Source organism: Oncorhynchus kisutch, linkage group LG16 (assembly GCF_002021735.2).
Source record: "Oncorhynchus kisutch isolate 150728-3 linkage group LG16, Okis_V2, whole genome shotgun sequence".
NCBI classification, from domain to species: domain Eukaryota; kingdom Metazoa; phylum Chordata; class Actinopteri; order Salmoniformes; family Salmonidae; genus Oncorhynchus; species Oncorhynchus kisutch.
Genome location: NC_034189.2, coordinates 10738245 through 10759927, shown reverse-complemented (window position 1 = coordinate 10759927; position 21683 = coordinate 10738245). Strand labels below are relative to the sequence as shown.

The following is a 21683-nucleotide window of genomic DNA, read 5'->3' as shown; positions in this document are numbered from 1 at the left end:
CTGCTCCTTGTCTGTCTGTCTGTCTGTCTGCTCCTTGTCTGTCTGTCTGTCTGCTACATCTGTCTGTCTGTCTGTTTGCTCTGTCTGCTCCTTGTCTGTCTGTCTGGCTGGCTGGCTGTCTGCCTGTTCCTTGTCTGCTTGTCTATCTGTCTGTCTGTCTGTCTGTTCCTTGTCTGCTCCGTCTGTCTGCTCCTTGTCTGTCTGTCTGTTCCTTGTCTGCTCCGTCTGTCTGCTCCTTGTCTGTCTGTCTGTCTGTCTGCCTGCTCCTCGTCATGAACAAGCAACATAAATTGCACCCCATTTCTTGTTTTCTATATAATGCCCTACTTCTGACCAGGGCCCAAACGGCTTAAAGTGGTGGCACTGTGTAGGGCAGGGGCACAGCTTTCACTGTGTAGGACAGGGGCACAGCTTTCACTGAGGACAGGGGCACAGCTTTCACTGTGTAGGACAGGGGCACAGCTTTCACTGTGTAGGACAGGGGGCACAGCTTTCACTGAGGACAGGGGTACAGCTTTCACTGTGTAGGGCAGGGGCACAGCTTTCACTGTGTAGGGCAGTGGCACAGCTTTCACTGTGTAGGACAGGGGCACAGCTTTCACTGTGTAGGACAGGGGCACAGCTTTCACTGTGTAGGGCAGGGGCACAGCTTTCACTGTGTAGGGCAGGGGCACAGCTTTCACTGTGTAGGACAGGGGCACAGCTTTCACTGTGTAGGACAGGGGCACAGCTTTCACTGTGTAGGACAGGGGCACAGCTTTCACTGTGTAGGGCAGGGGCACAGCTTTCACTAAGGACAGGGGGGACTTTACTATATAAATAGTAAAGTACAGATAAACCCCCACAATCTGAAATTGCATTTGTGTCCCTCCCAGTTCTGTCATTGGAATGTGATACAAAACGATGCTCCGGCTTTAGGACCATGCGGACGCGTCGGATAGGCTGTCAGAAGTGTTTATGTAAAAAACATATGTCATAATAATATGTCCACTTCTAAACAGTGGTGGAAAAAAATACCCAATTATTATACTTGAGTAAAAGTAAAGATACCTTAATAGAAAATGACTCTAGTAAAAGTGAGTAGTCACCCGGTAAAATACTACTTGAGTAAAAATCTAAAAGTATTTGGTTTTAAATATACTTAAGTATCAAAAGCATAAATAATTTTAAATTCCTTATATTAGGCAAACCAGACGGCACAATTATTTTATTTATTTACGGATAGCCAGGGTTACACTCCAACATCATTTACAAACAAATCATTTGTGTTTAGTGAGTCCTCCAGATCACAGACAGTAGGGATGACCAGGGATGTTCTCTGTTTAGTGAGTCCTCCAGATAACAGACAGTAGGGATGACCAGGGATGTTCTCTGTTTAGTGAGTCCTCCAGATAACAGACAGTAGGGATGACCAGGGATGTTCTCTGTTTAGTGAGTCCTCCAGATCACAGACAGTAGGGATGACCAGGGATGTTCTCTGTTTAGTGAGTCTGCCAGATCAGAGACAGTAGGGATGACCAGGGATGTTCTCTGTTTAGTGAGTCCTCCAGATCACAGACAGTAGGGATGACCAGGGATGTTCTCTGTTTAGTGAGTCCTCCAGATCAGAGGCAGTAGGGATGACCAGGGATGTTCTCTGTTTAGTGAGTCCTCCAGATCAGAGACAGTAGGGATGACCAGGGATGTTCTCTGTTTAGTGAGTCCTCCAGATCAGAGGCAGTAGGGATGACCAGGGATGTTCTCTGTTTAGTGAGTCCTCCAGATCACAGACAGTAGGGATGACCAGGGATGTTCTCTGTTTAGTGAGTCCACCAGATCAGAGACAGTAGGGATGACCAGGGATGTTCTCTGTTTAGTGAGTCCTCCAGATCAGAGACAGTAGGGACCAGGGATGTTCTCTGTTTAGTGAGTCCTCCAGATAACAGACAGTAGGGATGACCAGGGATGTTCTCTGTTTAGTGAGTCCTCCAGATCAGAGGCATTAGGGATGACCAGGGATGTTCTCTGTTTAGTGAGTCCTCCAGATCACAGACAGTAGTGATGACCAGGGATGTTCTCTGTTTAGTGAGTCCTCCAGATCAGAGACAGTAGTGATGACCAGGGATGTTCTCTGTTTAGTGAGTCCTCCAGATCAGAGACAGTAGGGATGACCAGAGAAGGTCTCTGTTTAGTGAGTCCTCCAGATCAGAGACAGTAGGGATGACCAGGGATGTTCTCTGTTTAGTGAGTCCTCCAGATCAGAGACAGTAGGGATGACCAGGGATGTTCTCTGTTTAGTGAGTCCTCCAGATAACAGACAGTAGGGATGACCAGGGATGTTCTCTGTTTAGTGAGTCCTCCAGATAACAGACAGTAGGGATGACCAGGGATGTTCTCTGTTTAGTGAGTCCTCCAGATAACAGACAGTAGGGATGACCAGGGATGTTCTCTGTTTAGTGAGTCCTCCAGATCAGAGACAGTAGGGATGACCAGGGATGTTCTCTGTTTAGTGAGTCCTCCAGATCAGAGGCAGTAGGGATGACCAGGGATGTTCTCTGTTTAGTGAGTCCTCCAGATCAGAGACAGTAGGGATGACCAGGGATGTTCTCTGTTTAGTGAGTCCTCCAGATCAGAGGCAGTAGGGATGACCAGGGATGTTCTCTGTTTAGTGAGTCCTCCAGATCACAGACAGTAGGGATGACCAGGGATGTTCTCTGTTTAGTGAGTCCTCCAGATAACAGACAGTAGGGATGACCAGGGATGTTCTCTGTTTAGTGAGTCCTCCAGATCAGAGACAGTAGGGACCAGGGATGTTCTCTGTTTAGTGAGTCCTCCAGATAACAGACAGTAGGGATGACCAGGGATGTTCTCTGTTTAGTGAGTCCTCCAGATCAGAGGCATTAGGGATGACCAGGGATGTTCTCTGTTTAGTGAGTCCTCCAGATCACAGACAGTAGGGATGACCAGGGATGTTCTCTGTTTAGTGAGTCCTCCAGATCAGAGACAGTAGTGATGACCAGGGATGTTCTCTGTTTAGTGAGTCCTCCAGATCAGAGACAGTAGGGATGACCAGAGAAGTTCTCTGTTTAGTGAGTCCTCCAGATCAGAGACAGTAGGGATGACCAGGGATGTTCTCTGTTTAGTGAGTCCTCCAGATCAGAGACAGTAGGGATGACCAGGGATGTTCTCTGTTTAGTGAGTCCTCCAGATAACAGACAGTAGGGATGACCAGGGATGTTCTCTGTTTAGTGAGTCCTCCAGATAACAGACAGTAGGGATGACCAGGGATGTTCTCTGTTTAGTGAGTCCTCCAGATCAGAGACAGTAGGGATGACCAGGGATGTTCTCTGTTTAGTGAGTCCTCCAGATCAGAGACAGTAGGGATGACCAGGGATGTTCTCTGTTTAGTGAGTCCTCCAGATCAGAGACAGTAGGGATGACCAGGGATGTTCTCTGTTTAGTGAGTCCTCCAGATCAGAGACAGTAGGGATGACCAGGGATGTTCTCTGTTTAGTGAGTCCTCCAGATCAGAGACAGTAGGGATGACCAGGGATGTTCTCTGTTTAGTGAGTCCTCCAGATCACAGACAGTAGGGATGACCAGGGATGTTCTCTGTTTAGTGAGTCTGCCAGATCAGAGGCAGTAGGGATGGCCAGGGATGTTCTCTGTTTAGTGAGTCCTCCAGATCAGAGACAGTAGGGATGACCAGGGATGTTCTCTGTTTAGTGAGTCCTCCAGATCACAGACAGTAGTGATGACCAGGGATGTTCTCTGTTTAGTGAGTCCTCCAGATCACAGACAGTAGTGATGACCAGGGATGTTCTCTGTTTAGTGAGTCCTCCAGATCAGAGACAGTAGGGATGACCAGGGATGTTCTCTGTTTAGTGAGTCCTCCAGATCAGAGACAGTAGGGATGACCAGGGATGTTCTCTGTTTCGTGAGTCCTCCAGATCAGAGACAGTAGGGATGACCAGGGATGTTCTCTGTCACCAACCCGAACCAACAGGCCCCCGTCACCAACGCATGTCACCAACACCACCAACTGGCCTTCGTCATCAACCCCACCAAATGGCCCCCGTCACAAACCCCACCAACTGGCCCCCATCACCAACGCCTGTCACCAACACCACCAACTGGCCCCCGTCACCAACCCCACCAACTGGCCCCCGTCACAAACCCCACCAACAGGCCCCCGGAACAAACACCACCAACTGGCCCCCGGAACAAACACCACCAACTGGCTGCCGTCACCACCCAGCCCCCGTCACCAACCCCACCAACAGGCCCCCGTCACCAACACCACCAACTGCCCCCTGTCACAAACCCCACCAACAGGCCCCCGTTACAAACCCCACCAACCAGCCCCCGTCACAAACCCCACCAACAGGCCCCCGGAACAAACACCACCAACTGGCCCCCATCACCAACACCACCAACTGGCCCCCATCACCAACTCCACCAACCGGCCCCCGTCACAAACCCCACCAACCGGCCCCCGTCTCCAACCCCACCAACCGGCCCCCGTCACAAACCCCACCAACTGGCCCCCATCACCAACCCCACCAACAGGCCCCCGGAACAAACACCACCAACTGGCCCCCGTCACCAACACCACCAACTGGCCCCCGTCACCAACCCCACCAACCGGCCCCCGTCACCAAACCCCACCAACTGGCCCCCATCACCAACCCCACCAACTGGCCCCCATCACCAACCCCACCAACTGGTCCCCGTCACAAACCCCACCAACTGGCCCCCGTCACCAACCCCACCAACTGGCCCCAGTCACAAACCCCACAAACTGGCCTCCGTCACAAACCCCACCAACTGGCCTCCGTCACAAACCCCACCAACTGACCCCCGTTACCAACCCCACCAACTGACCCCGTCACAAACCCCACCAACTGGCCCCCGTCACAAACCCCACCAACCGGCCCCCGTCATCAACCCCACCAACCGGCCCCCGTCACCAACCCCAACAACTGGCCCCTGTATAAAAAAAACACCACCCAGCCCCCGTCACCAACCCCACCAACTGGCCCCCGTCACCAACCCCACCAACTGACCCCCGTCACAAACCCCACCAACTGGCCCCCGTCACAAACCCCACCAACCGGCCCCCGTCATCAACCCCACCAACTGGCCCCCGTCACCAATCCCAACAACTGGCCCCTGTAAAAAAAAACACCAACTGGCCTCCGTCACAAACCCCACCAACTGGCCTCCTTCACAAACCCCACCAACTGGCCTCCTTCACCAACCCCACCAACTGGCCCCTGTGAAAAACCCCACCAACTGGCCCCTGTGTAAAACCCCACCAACTGGCCTCCGTCACAAACCCCACCAACCAGCCCCCGTCACAAACCCCACCAACTGGCCCCCGTCACCAACACCACCAACTGGCCCCCATCACCAACTCCACCAACCGGCCCCCGTCACAAACCCCACCAACCAGCCCCCATCACCAACCCCACCAACCGGCCCCCGTCACAAACCCCACCAACTGGCCCCCATCACCAACCCCACCAACAGGCCCCCGGAACAAACACCACCAACTGGCCCCCGTCACCAACACCACCAACTGGCCCCCGTCACCAACCCCACCAACCAGCCCCCGTCACAAACCCCACCAACCGGCCCCCATCACCAACCCCACCAACTGGCCCCCGTCACAAACCCCACCAACTGGCCCCCATCACCAACCACACCAACTGGCCTCCGTCACAAACCCCACCAACTGGCCTCCGTCACAAACCCCACCAACTGACCCCCGTCACCAACCCCACCAACTGACCCCCGTCACAAACCCCACCAACTGGCCCCCATCACAAACCCCACCAACCGGCCCCCATCACCAACCCCACCAACTGGCCCCCGTCACAAACCCCACCAACTGGCCCCCATCACCAACCACACCAACTGGCCTCCGTCACAAACCCCACCAACTGGCCTCCGTCACAAACCCCACCAACTGACCCCCGTCACCAACCCCACCAACTGACCCCCGTCACAAACCCCACCAACTGGCCCCCATCACAAACCCCACCAACCGGCCCCCGCCATCAACCCCACCAACCGGCCCCCGTCACCAACCCCAACAACTGGCCCCTGTATAAAAAAAACACCACCCAGCCCCCGTCACCAACCCCACCAACTGGCCCCCGTCACCAACCCCACCAACAGGCCTACGTCACCAACCCCACCAACAGGCCTCCGTCACCAACCCCACCAACAGGCCTCCGTCACCAACCCCACCAACTGGCCTCCATCACCAACCCCACCAACTATCCTCCGTCACCAACCCCTCATTCTACTCATTTTGCCAGGGAGTGGAGAACAAAGTGAGCTGTTTGAAGTTTTTCATTTGATATCTGAGTGTCAACGATCAGCGAAATCAATGGGGGCCGCCGGGAGCTAATTCAATCATGATTACTACAAGTTTAGATAGCTGGCCACTAGACTAACTTAGAGCAATGTAAAAACAATGCAGCTGACGTGGCTAATTGAGTGACTATCAGTGACTGACATAACGGGAGAAAACGGTTGATGAGTAACCAAATTTAGAAATGACACCTTGTGTTTTCTACTATTCCAACTCACAACAGTAAGTTGAGACCACCGACTGAGTAAGAAAACACACACATACACACAATTAAAGTCATAGGCAGTATTTCCAATATGTTCAATGAGGCAGTAAATGTACAGTCAATATATAGTAAACTATACCGTAAATGTACAACAGACCATCAACACTAGAGGGCAGCAAAGAGCCACACGATGTTAAAACATTATCGTCAATCATTTCCAATCTGGTGTGTGCTTGTGTGTGAGTTTCTGTGTGACCTAGGTATCCTATTTTCAGATCTTTGTCAACTCCTTACCTCCTTAGCTCCTTACCTCTGTTTCGGGAAACAAGAAAGACCTAAAAGGCTAAAAGAAAGAGAGAGAGAGAGAACCAACCTCCTTTTTGTCTTACTGTCACAGCTGACTATACTACCATGTCCCAGCTCCACTATGTCCCTGTTTTCACGTTATTAAGGGCCTGTCAGAGGTGATTGTGCTACCATGTCCCAAATCCACTAGGTCCACGTTGTCAGGGGCAACCACTGGAAGAAAGGAACTAGCATACCAGTATCAATTTGAAGACAGATGACTCACAACGGTGTGTAGCCTACAGTATATCTACCATTGGTGCCAGGGACATAGAGAGACGGAGAAGGGGAGAGAGAGAGAGACTGAGAAGGGGAGAGAGTGAGAGATGGAGAAGGAGAGAGAGAGAGAGAGAGAGAGAGAGACTGAGAAGGGGAGAGAGAGAGACAGAGAGAGAGACAGAGAGAGAGAGAGAGACAGAGAGAGAGAGAGAGAGAGAGAGCGAGAGAGACTGAGAAGGGGAGAGAGTGAGAGATGGAGAGAGAGAGAGAGATGGAGACAGAGAGAGAGAGAGAGAAGGGGAGAGAGAGAGAGAGAAGGGGAGAGAGAGAGAGAGAGAGACAGAGAGAGAGAGAGAGAGACGGAGAGAGAGAGAGACGGAGAGAGAGAGAGAGAGAGAGAGAGAGAGAGGAGAGAGAGAGAGACGGAGAAAGAGAGAGAGACGGAGAAGGGGAGAGAGAGAGACTGAGAAGGGGAGAGAGAGAGAGACTGAGAAGGGGAGAGAGCAAGAGAGAGATGGAGAAGGAGAGAGAGAGAGAGAGAGAGAGAGAGAGAGAGAGAGAGAGAGAGATGGAGAAGGAGAGAGAGAGTGAGAGAGAGAGATGGAGAAGGAGAGAGAGAGTGAGAGAGAGAGATGGAGAAGGAGAGAGAGAGTGAGAGAGAGAGAGATGGAGAAGGAGAGAGAGAGTGAGAGAGAGAGAGATGGAGAAGGAGAGAGAGAGAGAGAGAGAGAGAGACGGAGCAGGGGAGAGAGAGAGTGAGAGAGAGTGAGATGTGTGTGTATCTGGTATGTGTGTGTGCTGATCAAGGGAGTCATTGATTTTAGGTTCAGATTGCAGATGGGAACAGGTAACACGATACAGTACTATCGTAATACAATATGGACTTTAACAGTCTGGAAAGGTTTGACGAAACGTTGATGTCAAAAAACAAACAACAAGTTAAGAGGTAAAGCCTTTTACCATACTGGATAATGAGTAGCCTAAAGGTTATTCATACAAGTTGTCCTATGTAGGCCACACTTAATCAATAAGGCCCAGGGGGTCTAAGGGCTGTTTTTACGCAAAATCACCCTCCTTCCTCTGCCCTCTTATCGCTCTCTTCCTCCCCTCCCACCCACCTGATTCAATCAAATCGCCTCCGATGCTATGCGCGTAAAGTGTTTTCCTGTGACAGTAGAGCGAGAGAAGCAGAAATGTGACAGCCCAGTCGTGTGGCAGGATTCAAGCATAAAGACAGGCACCCAGGCCGGGCAGAAACAGTGGGAGACGCCGCTGTAGACCACCAGAACGGAGGTAAATATTTCATCGGCCCGGGTAGAATACAGATGCATGGCATCAACGCTTGATCCGGTGTTGGTTCCACGGGATCCTTGAACGAGGCTCGCGTAGCCCACCGGATTTTGACGATGGGGTTTGTAAAGCTTTAGAATCGAAACGGTTTTGACTGAGCGTCGCCGGTGAACAGAATAAATTAATGAATGAGTTGATAGATTAACTCATTAATTAATGTAATTGACATCCGTTTTTCGTGTATGCCACGTCTGCCTGCAGCGTTATCATAGAATGAATGATCAGACGTTGTCACTCGTGAGCCGCCAGCTGGCAGAAGCGCCGGTAGAAGCAATGGATGTTACAGACAAAATCCGTTTCGTTTCTTTTTAACGATCCGTCTAACCCTACTGTATCATATGTTTGGTACCTACTGCGTTTGGCTACAGTAGGCTAGATAAGGTGGTCGTTGTGGAGGCTAGCAACACGTCGGTTAAATTCAGAAAGCTGAAACCAAGGAAATTGAGACCCGTGACAGTTAAGTGTTGTATTAGCTACTGCAGGTAACCACAGATACATATCAACTATTTGTTTTATTGTGATAAGGCTTATAAGGGACAACTACAGATGTTAATGCGATGTGTGTATGTTTGAACGAAATAGAGTGGATTTGGCATCACCACAACAAACATCCATTGATGGAAAATAAAGAGGAACCAGCAAAGAACGAAAACAGAAGTCAACCAGTGACAGTTTCGCCCAACAACTGTCTTAAACGGTATGTAGGTAGAAAACATTACCACATATGGATTTGCATTAGTATAAGCATCAAAAGTCCCAATGCAATTAAACCTCACGTTTCTATTCTGGAGTTATTACATACAACTGATCAGTCATGTTGGATTTTTTTGTGTGTGTGTGAGATGTACTACAGTTGAAGTCTGAAGTTTACATACACTTAGGTTGAGTCATTAAAACTCGTTTTTCAACCACTCCACACATTTCTTGTTAACAAACTATACTTTTCACAAATCTGTTATGACATCTACTTTGTGCATGACACAAGTAACTTTTCCAACAATTGTTTGCAGACAGATTATTTCACTTATAATTCACTGAATCACAATTCCAGTGGGTCAGAAGTTTACATACACTAAGTTGACTGTGCATTTAATAAACAGCTTGGAAAATACCAGAAAATGATGTCATGGCTTTAGAAGCTTCTGATAGGCCAATTGACATCATTTGAGTCATTTGGAGGTGTACCTGTGGATGTATTTCAATGCCAACCTTCAAACTCAGTGCCTCTTTTCTTGACATCATGGGAAAATCAAAAGAAATCAGCCAAGACCTCAGCTGCAGGAGGGACTGGTGTACTTCACAAAATAGATGGCATCATGAGATTGGAAAATTAGATGGATATATTGAAGCAGCATCTCAAGACATCAGTCAGGAAGTTAAAGCTTGGTCGAAAATGGGTCTTCCAAATGAACAATGACCCTAAGCATACTTCCATGTTGTGGCAAAATGGCTTAAGGACAACAAAGTCAAGGTATTGGAGTGGCCATCACAAAGCCCTAACCTCAATCCTATAGAACATTTGTGGGCAGAACTGAAAAAGTGTGTGTGTGTGAGCAAGGAGGCCTACAAACCTGACTCCGTTAGACCAGCTCTGTCAGCAGGAATGGGACAAAATTCACCCAATTTATTGTGGGAAGGTTGTGGAAGGCTACCCAAAACGTTTGACCAAAATTAAAGGAAATGCTACCAAATACTAATTGAGTGTATGTAAACTTCTGACCCACTGGGAATGTGATGAAAGAAATAAAAGCTGAAATAGAATTATTTATCTACTATTATTCTGACATTTCACATTCTTAAAATAAAGTGGTGATCCTAACTGACCTAAAACAGGGAATTTTTACTGGGATTAAATGTCAGGAATTGTGAAAAACTGAGTTTAAATATATTTGGCTAAGATGTATGTAAATTTCTGACTTCAACTGTAAGTAGGATGCTGTAAACCAAGCTATTCCCTATAATGTAATCTCCAACAAAAATAACTTCCGATGCGGAACTTCAAATTGAACCAAAATCGTTTGCACCCATGACTAATGGTTTCAATTTCATTTTCACCAAACTTACATGCAAATATTTCATGAATGTATTGTTACAAATCAATTTGCAAGGTTGGTAGCCAACTAGTCTGCTAACGTTAGCCCCACTGTCCTGCTAACGTTAGCCCCACTGTCCTGCTAACGTTAGCCCCACTGTCCTGCTAACGTTAGCCCCACTGTCCTGCTAACGTTAGCCCCACTGTCCTGCTAACGTTAGCCCCACTGTCCTGCTAACGTTAGCCCCACTGTCCTGCTAACGTTAGCCCTACTATCCTGCTAACGTTAGCCCTACTATCCTGCTAACGTTAGCCCTACTATCCTGCTAACGTTAGCCCCACTGTCCTGCTAACGTTAGCCCCACTGTCCTGCTAACGTTAGCCCTACTATCCTGCTAACGTTAGCCCCACTACCAGCCTGCTAACATTACGTTAGCACTGAATGAGTCAGCCAGCTAAGCCTTTCGCAAGAAGTCAATGTGGTGATGAATTTACACGGTGGGACAGTACCTATGCCTTACCCCAAAGAGTGAGAGTGGCACAAGTTGTGGACGAGGACATTTCAAACTGATGAATGCTAACTGCCATACGAGACATTTCAAACTGTCCAGCTTTCCAGCCAAAATATCGGGATATTTAAAACTCCAACTACCTAACTGTCAACTGGCACTTTTCCTTAATAATCAAATATTGATCATCCATCTTTTCAGAACCTGTCGCCTTAGATCAACTTACGAAGCGCGAAGATTGAAGACAGAAGAGAGAGTCTGGTCACATTGTCTTCTCCTTCTCCCAAGTCCTTTCCTTCAGTCCTCCTTCTCCCAAGTCCTTTCCTTCAGTCCTCCTCCTCCCAAGTCCTTTCCTTCAGTCCTCCTCCTCCCAAGTCCTTTCCTTCAGTCCTCCTCCTCCCAAGTCCTTTCCTCCAGTCCTCCTTCTCCCAAGTCCTTTCCTCCAGTCCTCCTTCTCCCAAGTCCTTTCCTTCAGTCCTCCTTCTCCCAAGTCCTTTCCTTCAGTCCTCCTTCTCCCAAGTCCTTTCCTTCAGTCCTCCTTCTCCCAAGTCCTTTCCTTCAGTCCTCCTTCTCCCAAGTCCTTTCCTTCAGTCCTCCTTCTCCCAAGTCCTTTCCTTCAGTCCTCCTTCTCCCAAGTCCTTTCCTTCAGTCCTCCTTCTCCCAAGTCCTTTCCTTCAGTCCTCCTTCTCCCAAGTCCTTTCCTTCAGTCCTCCTTCTCCCAAGTCCTTTCCTTCAGTCCTCCTTCTCCCAAGTCCTTTCCTTCAGTCCTCCTTCTCCCAAGTCCTTTCCTTCAGTCCTCCTTCTCCCAAGTCCTTTCCTTCAGTCCTCCTTCTCCCAAGTCCTTTCCTTCAGTCCTCCTTCTCCCAAGTCCTTTCCTTCAGTCCTCCTTCTCCCAAGTCCTTTCCTTCAGTCCTCCTTCTCCCAAGTCCTTTCCTTCAGTCCTCCTCCTCCCAAGTCCTTTCCTTCAGTCCTCCTTCTCCCAAGTCCTTTCCTTCAGTCCTCCTCCTCCCAAGTCCTTTCCCTTTAAACAGCCACCATCATGGCTTCCAAACTGAATCCGAATATCCTGTACGTCCAAGAACCACGGGAGTCTCACTCATCATTGGAAACTGACCACCTGGCGCAGCCCGAACCCGGTGAAGAGAGCTCCGATAGTGACGGAGAGCCAGATGAGACGGAGCAGAAGCTAATCCGGAAGGTGTCCACATCGGGGCAGCTACGTGCCAAGGTAGGATAGACAAGAATGCAAACAGACAAACGCATACAGTGTACACACGTACAGTAGTGAGATCTGTTGTGTTTTGCTTCATTGTGCTGTGGTACTATAGGCCTATTTGTGTCTTCATCATGAGAGCTTAAAGAGATTCTCCGGTACTTTTACAACTAAGGACCCTCTGAGTGAGTTGGTACTTTAAAATTGTGGAAGCCCTTAAAGAGATTCTACAGTACTTTTGTATACTTTTTAGCCAGTAGTTCTGAAAGTAGCGCTCACGAGCCAAAAGTGGTCCACGGAAATTGAGTAATATGTCACATACGCTGGGTGTACAAAACATTTAAAAAACCTGCTCTTTCCGTGACAGATTGACTAGATGAATCCAGGTTAAATCTATGATCCCTTATTGATGTCACTTGTTAAATCCACTTCAATCACTGTTGATGAAGGGGATGAGACAGATTAAGTAAGGATTTTAAAGCCTTTGAGACAATTGAGACATCAATTGTGTCTGTGTGCCATTCAGAGGGTGAATGGGCAAGACAACATATTGAAGTGCCTTTTGAACAGGTTATGGTAGTAGGAGCCAGACGCACCGGTTTGAGTGAGTGAAGAACTGCAACGCTGCTGGGTTTTTCACGCTCAACAGTTTCCCATGTGTATCAAGAATAGTCCACCACCCAAAGGACATCCAGCCCCTTGACATAACTGTGGGAAGCATTGGAGTCAACATGGGCCGGCATCCCTGTGGAACGCTCTGAATATTAGGAAGGTGTTCCTAATGTTTTGTAGACCCAGTGTATGTGTAGATATGTACATTGCTCTCTCTCTCTTTCACGATGCTGTGTGTGCATCTTGCTAGCTGTCACTCAAAAGGCGAGGGGCTAAAGCTCATTGGTTGAACTTGACTTGCTTAGGGGGCTGGTCCACGATGGGGGAAATGTAGGAAAAATTGTATAAAGCACAGCTTCCAGAAAAACATTTGCTTTCAAACGAGGGATTTTGTGGCTAATTGAGGTAAGACAGTAATTCTGCTCATAGATTTATGCATGTATGTAACTACACATTGACATGTAACTACACATTGACATGTAACTACACATGTAACTTACACATTGACATGTCCAGCCCAAAGCAGGAGGTTTTAAAAAATACTAATTAGTGGCCAAAGTTCAGGAGCATGTCTTTAACTGGGGAATTGATCCTGGTTTAGGATAGTAGGCCTACTGTAGGTGTACTGTTTTGTAAACACTCTCTCTCAATTCAATTTTCAATTCAATTAAATTCAAGGGCTTTATTGGCATGGGAAACATGTGTTAACATTGCCAAAGCAAGTGAGGTAGACAACATACAAAGTGAATATATATATATATCTCTCTCACTCTCTCTCTCTCACTCACACGTCTCACTAGTAAATGATTAATAATGTTTTGTTGAATAAGACCTAAACCTTTGAGGTTGGTTAAACATTGACAGTGATTTCTGGGTTGAATTGTAACAGTTATTGATTGGTAGTCATAGATCAGGGTTCCACCAACAGGTGGCCCGCGGGCCAAATTGGTGGTTTTATTTGGCCCGCCGAGTTTTCTAAGCAAAAAACAATAGATTTATTTAAAGACTGTAAAAACAGGAAATCAGCTCCAAGTGATTTAAATTTTTGGAAATCTATCCCCAAGTATTCCCACACATAATAAAGAGTAGTTATTGTCTACAAACTTAAGCAAGTTTTGAAATTAATGTCTAGTCTAGTCTATTATTATTATTATTATTATTATTATTATTATTATTATTCTGTTTGGGCTTCTTGCTGTGAATTTGATGTCTACAAATGATTTAGAATTATCTTCTGGCCCCCTGACCATCTGCTCAAGAAAACATTGGCCTGTAGCTGAATCTAGTTGATGATCCCTGTCATAGTTCATCATGAATCAATACCTGTCACCTATATGTCGTTGTCATGGTGATGTCATGGTTGTGTTTGTTCCTAAGACTTCTGATTCAATCAGTGACTCATTGTTGGTCAAATCCTAAATGATACCCTATTGACCTATGACCATTTACCATTGACCAGAGCTATAGGGTGTATTTGAGATACAGCGTCATTTGAGATGGTTCGTCTGTCTGTCTTGGTCCAGGTACTCTTAAATCTCCTGCAGTCAGGGACAACGTCTATTGATTGCTGGTAGCCAATTGTGCGCCGCCCTGTGGGACTCCCAATCACAATCCAGATGTGATGCAGCCTGGATTAGAACCAGGTACTGCAGTGACGCCTCTTGTACTGAGATGCAGTGTCTTAGACCCACTGTTATGGTCACAGCCATTGGATTGCAAGCTGATAATCAGTATGGAGTCATAAAATGGTGTGTGTGTGTGTGTGTGTGTGTGTGTGTGTGTGTGTGTGTGTGTGTGTGCATATGTATGATAATTAGATCGTGTTTACCTGTGGTCAAGTGACCAGATTAACCTATTCATAGACCCAGGGATTTGGCCTTACCGACAACTATTTGTCTGATTTGGATTAGAACTATTAATTCGTAAGTTACTGTTTACTATGCAGATGTTATTATTCAGTGTCCCTCAGGCTATGGCAGGAAAATACATATTTGGCTGCAAGAGGAGGCATTGCTCTTTCACCCATGAATATTTTTTAGTTTTTCCTCTGGGTTTAATAAGATAACATTTGGCATAAATGTAGTAATTCTGTGAATAATGAATGTCTTTGTGAGGAATATTTCTCACATTAAAGGAGAAAGTGCATCTCTGTCTCTACCTCCCCTGTCGTACAGTGACCACATACACTCTCCTCTTTGAGAAGCCATGTCTTTTTATATCTGCTGGTTTCTATTGACATTGGTCACTCAGCCTGTACTTGGTAAGGATCTGTCTCTGCTTCGTATCTCTGACAGAGCAGAGATAATCAGACAATTCATATTCTCTCTCTCTCTCATCTATTTCAGAGAAACTTAATATTAGAGAACACATTAGATTCAGGGTAGAATCAGACGGGGAAGTGAAGGAGACATGGATATACAGTGCCTTGCGAAAGTATTCGGCCCCCTTGAACTTTGCGACCTTTTGCCACATTTCAGGCTTCAAACATAAAGATATAAAACTGTATTTTTTTGTGAAGAATCAACAACAAGTGGGACACAATCATGAAGTGGAACGACATTTATTGGATATTTCAAACTTTAAAAAAAAAATCCAAAACTGAAAAATTGGGCGTGCAAAATGATTCAGCCCCCTTAAGTTAATACTTTGTAGCGCCACCTTTTGCTGCGATTACAGCTGTATGTCGCTTGGGGTATGTCTCTATCAGTTTTTTGCACATCGAGATACAGAAATTTTTTCCCATTCCTCCTTGCAAAACAGCTCGAGCTCAGTGAGGTTGGATGGAGAGCATTTGTGAACAGCAGTTTTCAGTTCTTTCCACAGATTCTCGATTGGATTCAGGTCTGGACTTTGACTTGGCCATTCTAACACCTGGATATGTTTATTTTTGAACCATTCCATTGTAGATTTTGCTTTATGTTTTGGATCATTGTCTTGTCGGAAGACAAACCTCCGTCCCAGTCTCAGGTCTTTTGCAGACTCCATCAGGTTTTCTTCCAGAATGGTCCTGTATTTGGCTCCATCCATCTTCCCATCAATTTTAACCATCTTCCCTGTCCCTGCTGAAGAAAAGCAGGCCCAAACCATGATGCTGCCACCACCATGTTTGACAGTGGGGATGGTGTGTTCAGGGTGATGAGCTGTGTTGCTTTTACGCCAAACAAAACGTTTTGCATTGTTGCCAAAAAGTTCAATTTTGGTTTCATCTGACCAGAGCACCTTCTTCCACATGTTTGGTGTGTCTCCCAGGTGGCTTGTGGCAAACTTTAAACGACACTTTTTATGGATCTCTTTAAGAAATGGCTTTCTTCTTGCCACTCTTCCATAAAGGCCAGATTTGTGCAATATACGACTGATTGTCGTCCTATGGACAGAGTCTCCCACCTTGTAAAAAAAGTTTGAAATATCCAATAAATGTCATTCCACTTCATGATTGTGTCCCACTTGTTGTTGATTCTTCACAAAAAAATACAGTTTTATATCTTTATGTTTGAAGCCTGAAATGTGGCAAAAGGTCGCAAAGTTCAAGGGGGCCGAATACTTTCGCAAGGCACTGTATATATATTCACTTCCCAGTACTACGATTACAGGCTCAAAATGGCCAGAAACAAAGGACTTTCTTCTGAAACTCGTCGCCTATTCTTGTTCTGAAAAATGAAGGCTATACCATGTGAGAAATTGCCAAGAAACTGCAGATCTCGTACAGCGCTGTGTATTACTCCATTCACAGAACAGCGCAAACTGTCTCTAACCAGAATAGAAAGAGGAGTGGGAGTCCCCGGTGCACGACTGAGCAAGAGGACAAGTACATTAGTGTCTAGTTTGAGAAACAGACGCCTCACAAGTCCTCAACTGGCAGCTTTATTAAATAGTACCCACAAAACACCCGTCTCAACATCAACAGTGAAGAGGCGACTCTGGGATGCTGGCCTTCTAGGCAGAGTTCTTCTGTCCAGTGTCTGTGTTCTTTTGCCCATCTTAATCTTTTCTTTTTATTGGCCAGTCTGAGATATGTCTTTTTGCAACTCTACCAAGAAGGGCAGCATCCCGGAGACTGTGTATACAGTGGGGAGAACAAGTATTTGATACACTTCCTATTTTGCAGGTTTTCCTACTTACAAAGCATGAAGAGGTCTGTAATTTTTATCATAGGTACACTTCAACTGTGAGAGACGGAATCTAAAACACAAATCCAGAAAATCACATTGTATGATTTTTAAGTAATTAATTTGCATTTTATTGCATGACATAAGTATTTGATCACCTACCAACCAGTAAGAATTCCTGCTCTCACAGACCTGTTAGTTTTTCTTTAAGAAGCCCTCCTTGTTCTCCACTCATTACCTGTATTAACTACACCTGTTTGAACTTGTTACCTGTATAAAAGACACCTGTCCACACACTCAAACAGACTCTAACCTCTCCACAATGGCCAAGACCAGAGAGCTGTGTAAGGACATCAGGGTTAAAATTGTAGACCTGCACGAGGCTGGGATGGGTTACAGGACAATAGGCAAGCAGCTTGGTGAGAAGGCAACAACTGTTGGCGCAATTATTAGAAAATGGAAGAAGTTCAAGATGACTGTCAATCACCCTCGGTTTGGGGCTCCATGCAAGATCTCACCTCAATCAATGATCATTGGAGTGATCAGCCCAGAACTACATGGCAGGACCTGGTCAATGACCTGAAGAGAGCTGGGACCACAGTCTCAAAGAAAACCATTAGTAACACACTACGCCGTCATGGAATAAAATCTTGCAGAGCACGCAAGGTCCCCCTGCTCAAGCCAGCGCATGTCCAGGCCCGTCTGAAGTTTACGATGACCATCTGGAAGATCCAGAGGAGGAATGGGAGAAGGTCATGTGGTCTGATGAGACAAAAATAGAGCTTTTTGGTATAAACTCCACTCGCCATATTTGGAAGAAGAAGAAGGATGAGTACAACCCCAAGAATACCATCCCAACCGTGAAGCATGGAGGTGGAAACATCATTCTTTGGGGATGCTTTTCTGCAAAGGGGACAGGATGACTGCACCGTATTGAGGGAAGGATGGATGGGGCCATGTATCATGAGATCTTGGCCAACAACCTCCTTCCCTCAGTAAGAGCATTGAAGATGGGTCGTGGTTGGGTCTTCCAGCATGACAACGACTCGAAACACACAGCCAGGGCAACTAAGGAGTGGCTCCGTAAGAAGCATCTCAAGGTCCTGGAGTGGCCTTGCCAGTCTCCAGACCTGAACCCAATAGAACATCTTTGGAGGGAGCTGAAAGTCCGTATTGCCCAGCGACAGCACCGAAACCTGAAGGATCTGGAGAAGGTCTGTATGGAGGAGTGGGCCAAAATCCCTGCTGCAGTGTGTGCAAACCTGGTCAAGAACTACAGGAAACGTATAATCTCCTTAATTGCAAACAAAGGTTTCTGTACCAAATATTAAGTTCTGCTTTTCTGATGTATCAAATACTTATGTCATGCAATAAAATGCAAATGAATGACTTAAAAATCATACAATGTGATTTTCTGGATTTTTGTTTTAGATTCCGTCTCTCACAGAAGTGTACCTATGATAAAAAAAATACAGATTACATGCTTTGTAAATAGGAAACACTGCCGATGTTGCAGGTTATAAAATACTTGTTCTCCCCATGTATGTGCCATTCAGAGGGTGAATGGAAAGGACAAGGGCCTTTGAACGGGGTATGGTAGTAGGTGCCAGGCGTACCAATTTGTGTTCAAGAACTGCAACGCTGCTGTTTTTTTTTCACGCTCAACAGTTTCCCGTGTGTATCAAGAATGGAGACAACATGGGCCTATATCTAGTGACTATCTATCACCTAAAATAACTATGATTCTGTCCTTAGAGAGTACCTCATCCATCAACAGATTAGCATTAGGAATGCTATCATTTTAGACATCAACAAATGGATGGAGGGAGCAAGTGATAGATTGAGGAAGCAATGTACAGACAGACAGACAGACAGAGAGAAAGATCGATTGATTGCTAGACAGCAGCACCTTGTCTGTTTAATTATTAGTCATCTTTTTTAGTCCTCTGAGTTTTCTGTTTTATATCAACTATGTTCTCCGGGCATAGACCATTTACAAGGACATAACAACACAACCCCCCCCCCCACACACACACACACACAAAACAGACAGGCGTAGTCCATTTATAAAAAGAACATAACAACAACAGGAAGGAACTTAAGTCTTTCACTTCCTCTGTTTCTATTTGTCTTTCTTTCTCTGTTTCTCTATTTGTCTTTCTCTGTTTCTCTGTTTCTCTATTTGTCTTTCTCTGTTTCTCTGTTTCTCTATTTGTCTTTCTCTGTTTCTCTGTCTCTCTCTTTCTGGTTCTGTCTTTTTGTCTTACTCTCTCTTTCTGTCTTACTCTAAAAAGAGGGTCTGTTTTTTCATCAGCTCCTTAGAAACCCCTTCAAACAGGAAACCGTGTACACACACACACACACACACACACGTAAGAGTCTTTCAAAGTAATGTACAGCAATTATGGTCATTTCAAAACTCAAACCTGTTGAACTATGCAGTGTGTGTATATGTGTCAAATGGCACCCTATTCCCTATATAGTGCACTACTTTTGACCATAAAGTATCGAGGGAATAGGGGCCATTTGGAACACACTCTTGGTATATCTGGAAGGAGGTAGGACAGAAGGTCACAGCTGAAAATACATACCTGCCAATTACACTTTAAGGTTAGACTGTGTGTGTGAGAGAGAGAGACACTCACTCTTCCCCACACCTGTCCTCTAATCTCCATCCTCAAGTGCCTGCATGGAGAGAGTGTGATGTTGGCACACAGGCAAAGTAATAATATGAGAGAGAGAGACACTGGGTTGAGAGAGGGAGGGAGGGAGAGAAAGGAACGAGCTTCAGAAAGAACATATAATGACACTTTCCGTAATCGTCCGTAGAACAAGGTGAAGTGTGATAAATAAAGCCCGTTCCAACTGAACTGACAACAGGATTGGCTGGAGGGAGAATACATTTACATTAAAAGTCCTGAGGAATTACAAGTCTTGTATTCAAATTATCCCAGAGCCATTGATTGGTAACCAGTTTATAACAGCAATAAGGCACTTCGGGGGTTTGTGATATATGGCCAACACACCATGACTAGACTATACAGTTGAAGTCAAGTTTACATACACCTTAGCCAAATACATTTAAACTCAGTTTTTCACAATTCCTGACATTTAATCCTAGTAAAAATTCCCTGTTTTAGGTCAGTTAGGATCACTACTTTATTTTAAGAATGTGAAATGTCAGAATAATAGTAGATAATGATTTATTTCAGCTTTTATTTATTTCATCACATTCCCAGTTGGTCAGACGTTTATTGGTAGCATTTCGTTTAACTTGGGAGAAACGTTTCAGGTAGCCTTCCACAAGTTTCCCACAATAAGTTGGATGGATTTTGTCCCATTCCTCCTGACAGAGCTGGTGTAACTGAGTCAGGTTTGTAGGCCTCATTGCTCGCACACGCTTTTTCAGTTCTGCTCACACATTTTCTATCGGATTGAGGTCAGGGCTTTGTGATGGCCACTCCAATAATTTGACTTTATCCTTAAGCCACTTTGCCTCAACTTTGTAAGTATGCTTGGGGTCATTGTCCATTTGGAAGACCCTTTTGCAACCAAGCTTTGACTTCCTGACTGATGTCTTGAGATGTTGCTTCAATATATCCACCTGATTTTCCTCCCTCATGATGCCATCTATTTTGTGAAGTGCACCAGTCCCTCCTGCAGCAAAGCACCCCCACAACATGATGCTGCCACCCCCATGCTTCACGGTTGGGATGGTGTTCTTCGGCTTGCAAGCCTCCCCCTTTTCCCTCTAAACATAACAATGGTCATTATGGCCAAACAGTTCTATTTTTGTTTCATCAGACCAGAGGACATTTCTCCAAAAAGTTGAACCTGTTTCCTCCAGCATCTTCACCAGGTCCTCTGCTTCTGTTCTGGGATTGAGTTGCACTTTTCGCACCAAGGTACGTTCATCTCTAGAGACAGAACGCGTCTCCTTCCTGAGCGGTATGACAGCTGCGTGGTCCCATGGTGTATATACTTACGTACTATTGTTTGTACAGATGAACGTGGTGCCTTCAGGCGTTTGGAAATTGCTCCCAAAGATGAACTAGACTTGTGGAGGTCTACATTTTTTTTCTGAGGTCTTGGCTGATTTCTTTTGATTTTCCAATGATGTCAAGCAAAGAGGCAGTGAGTTTGAAGTTAGTCCTTGAAATACATCTACAGGTGTGGATGGCTCTTTGACATCATTTATCAGAAGCTTCTAAAGCCATGCCATCATTTTCTGGAACTTTCCAAGCTGTTTAAAGGCACAGTCAACTTAGTGTATGTACAGTGAATTATACGTGAAATAATCCATCTGTAAACAATTGTTGGAAAAATGACTTGTGTCATGGAGAAAGTAAGATGTCCTAACCGACTTGCCAAATCTATAGTTTGTCAACAAGAAATTTGTGGAGTGGTTGAAAACGAGTTTTAATGACTCCAATCCTGGACATCCTGAAAGGGACGCCCCCAGGTGGTAAGGGTAGGTAACAACATATCCGCCATGCTGATCCTCATCAAGGGGGCCCCTCAGTGGTGCGTGCTCAGTCCACTCCTGTACTCCTTGTTCACTCATGATTTCATAGCCAGGAAGGACTCCAACACCATCATTAAGTTTCCAGAGGAAACAGTGGTAGGCCTGATCACTAACAACAACAAGACAGCCTATAGGGAGGAGGTCATGGACCTGGCCGTGTGGTGCCAGTATAACAAACAATCAAGGCAAAGGAGATCATTGTGGAC

The 21683-nt window shown here is 46.0% G+C and overlaps 1 protein-coding gene and 1 long non-coding RNA gene across 2 annotated transcripts; both read left to right on the top strand.

Moving 5' to 3' along the window:
• Positions 1-3955: 3955 nt before the first annotated feature.
• On the top strand, positions 3956-5954 carry LOC116354059 (proline-rich extensin-like protein EPR1). Its single transcript, XM_031793072.1, has 2 exons — positions 3956-5023; positions 5331-5954. The coding sequence occupies exons 1-2, from the start codon at positions 3956-3958 to the stop codon at positions 5952-5954; spliced, it is 1692 nt and encodes a 563-aa protein (XP_031648932.1).
• Positions 5955-8259: 2305 nt separating this feature from the next.
• On the top strand, positions 8260-11361 carry LOC109884045 (uncharacterized). The gene is made up of 3 exons (XR_002254281.2): positions 8260-8423; positions 9063-9177; positions 11223-11361. It is a non-coding gene; the product is annotated as an uncharacterized LOC109884045 (long non-coding RNA).
• The last annotated feature ends 10322 nt before the right edge of the window (positions 11362-21683 follow it).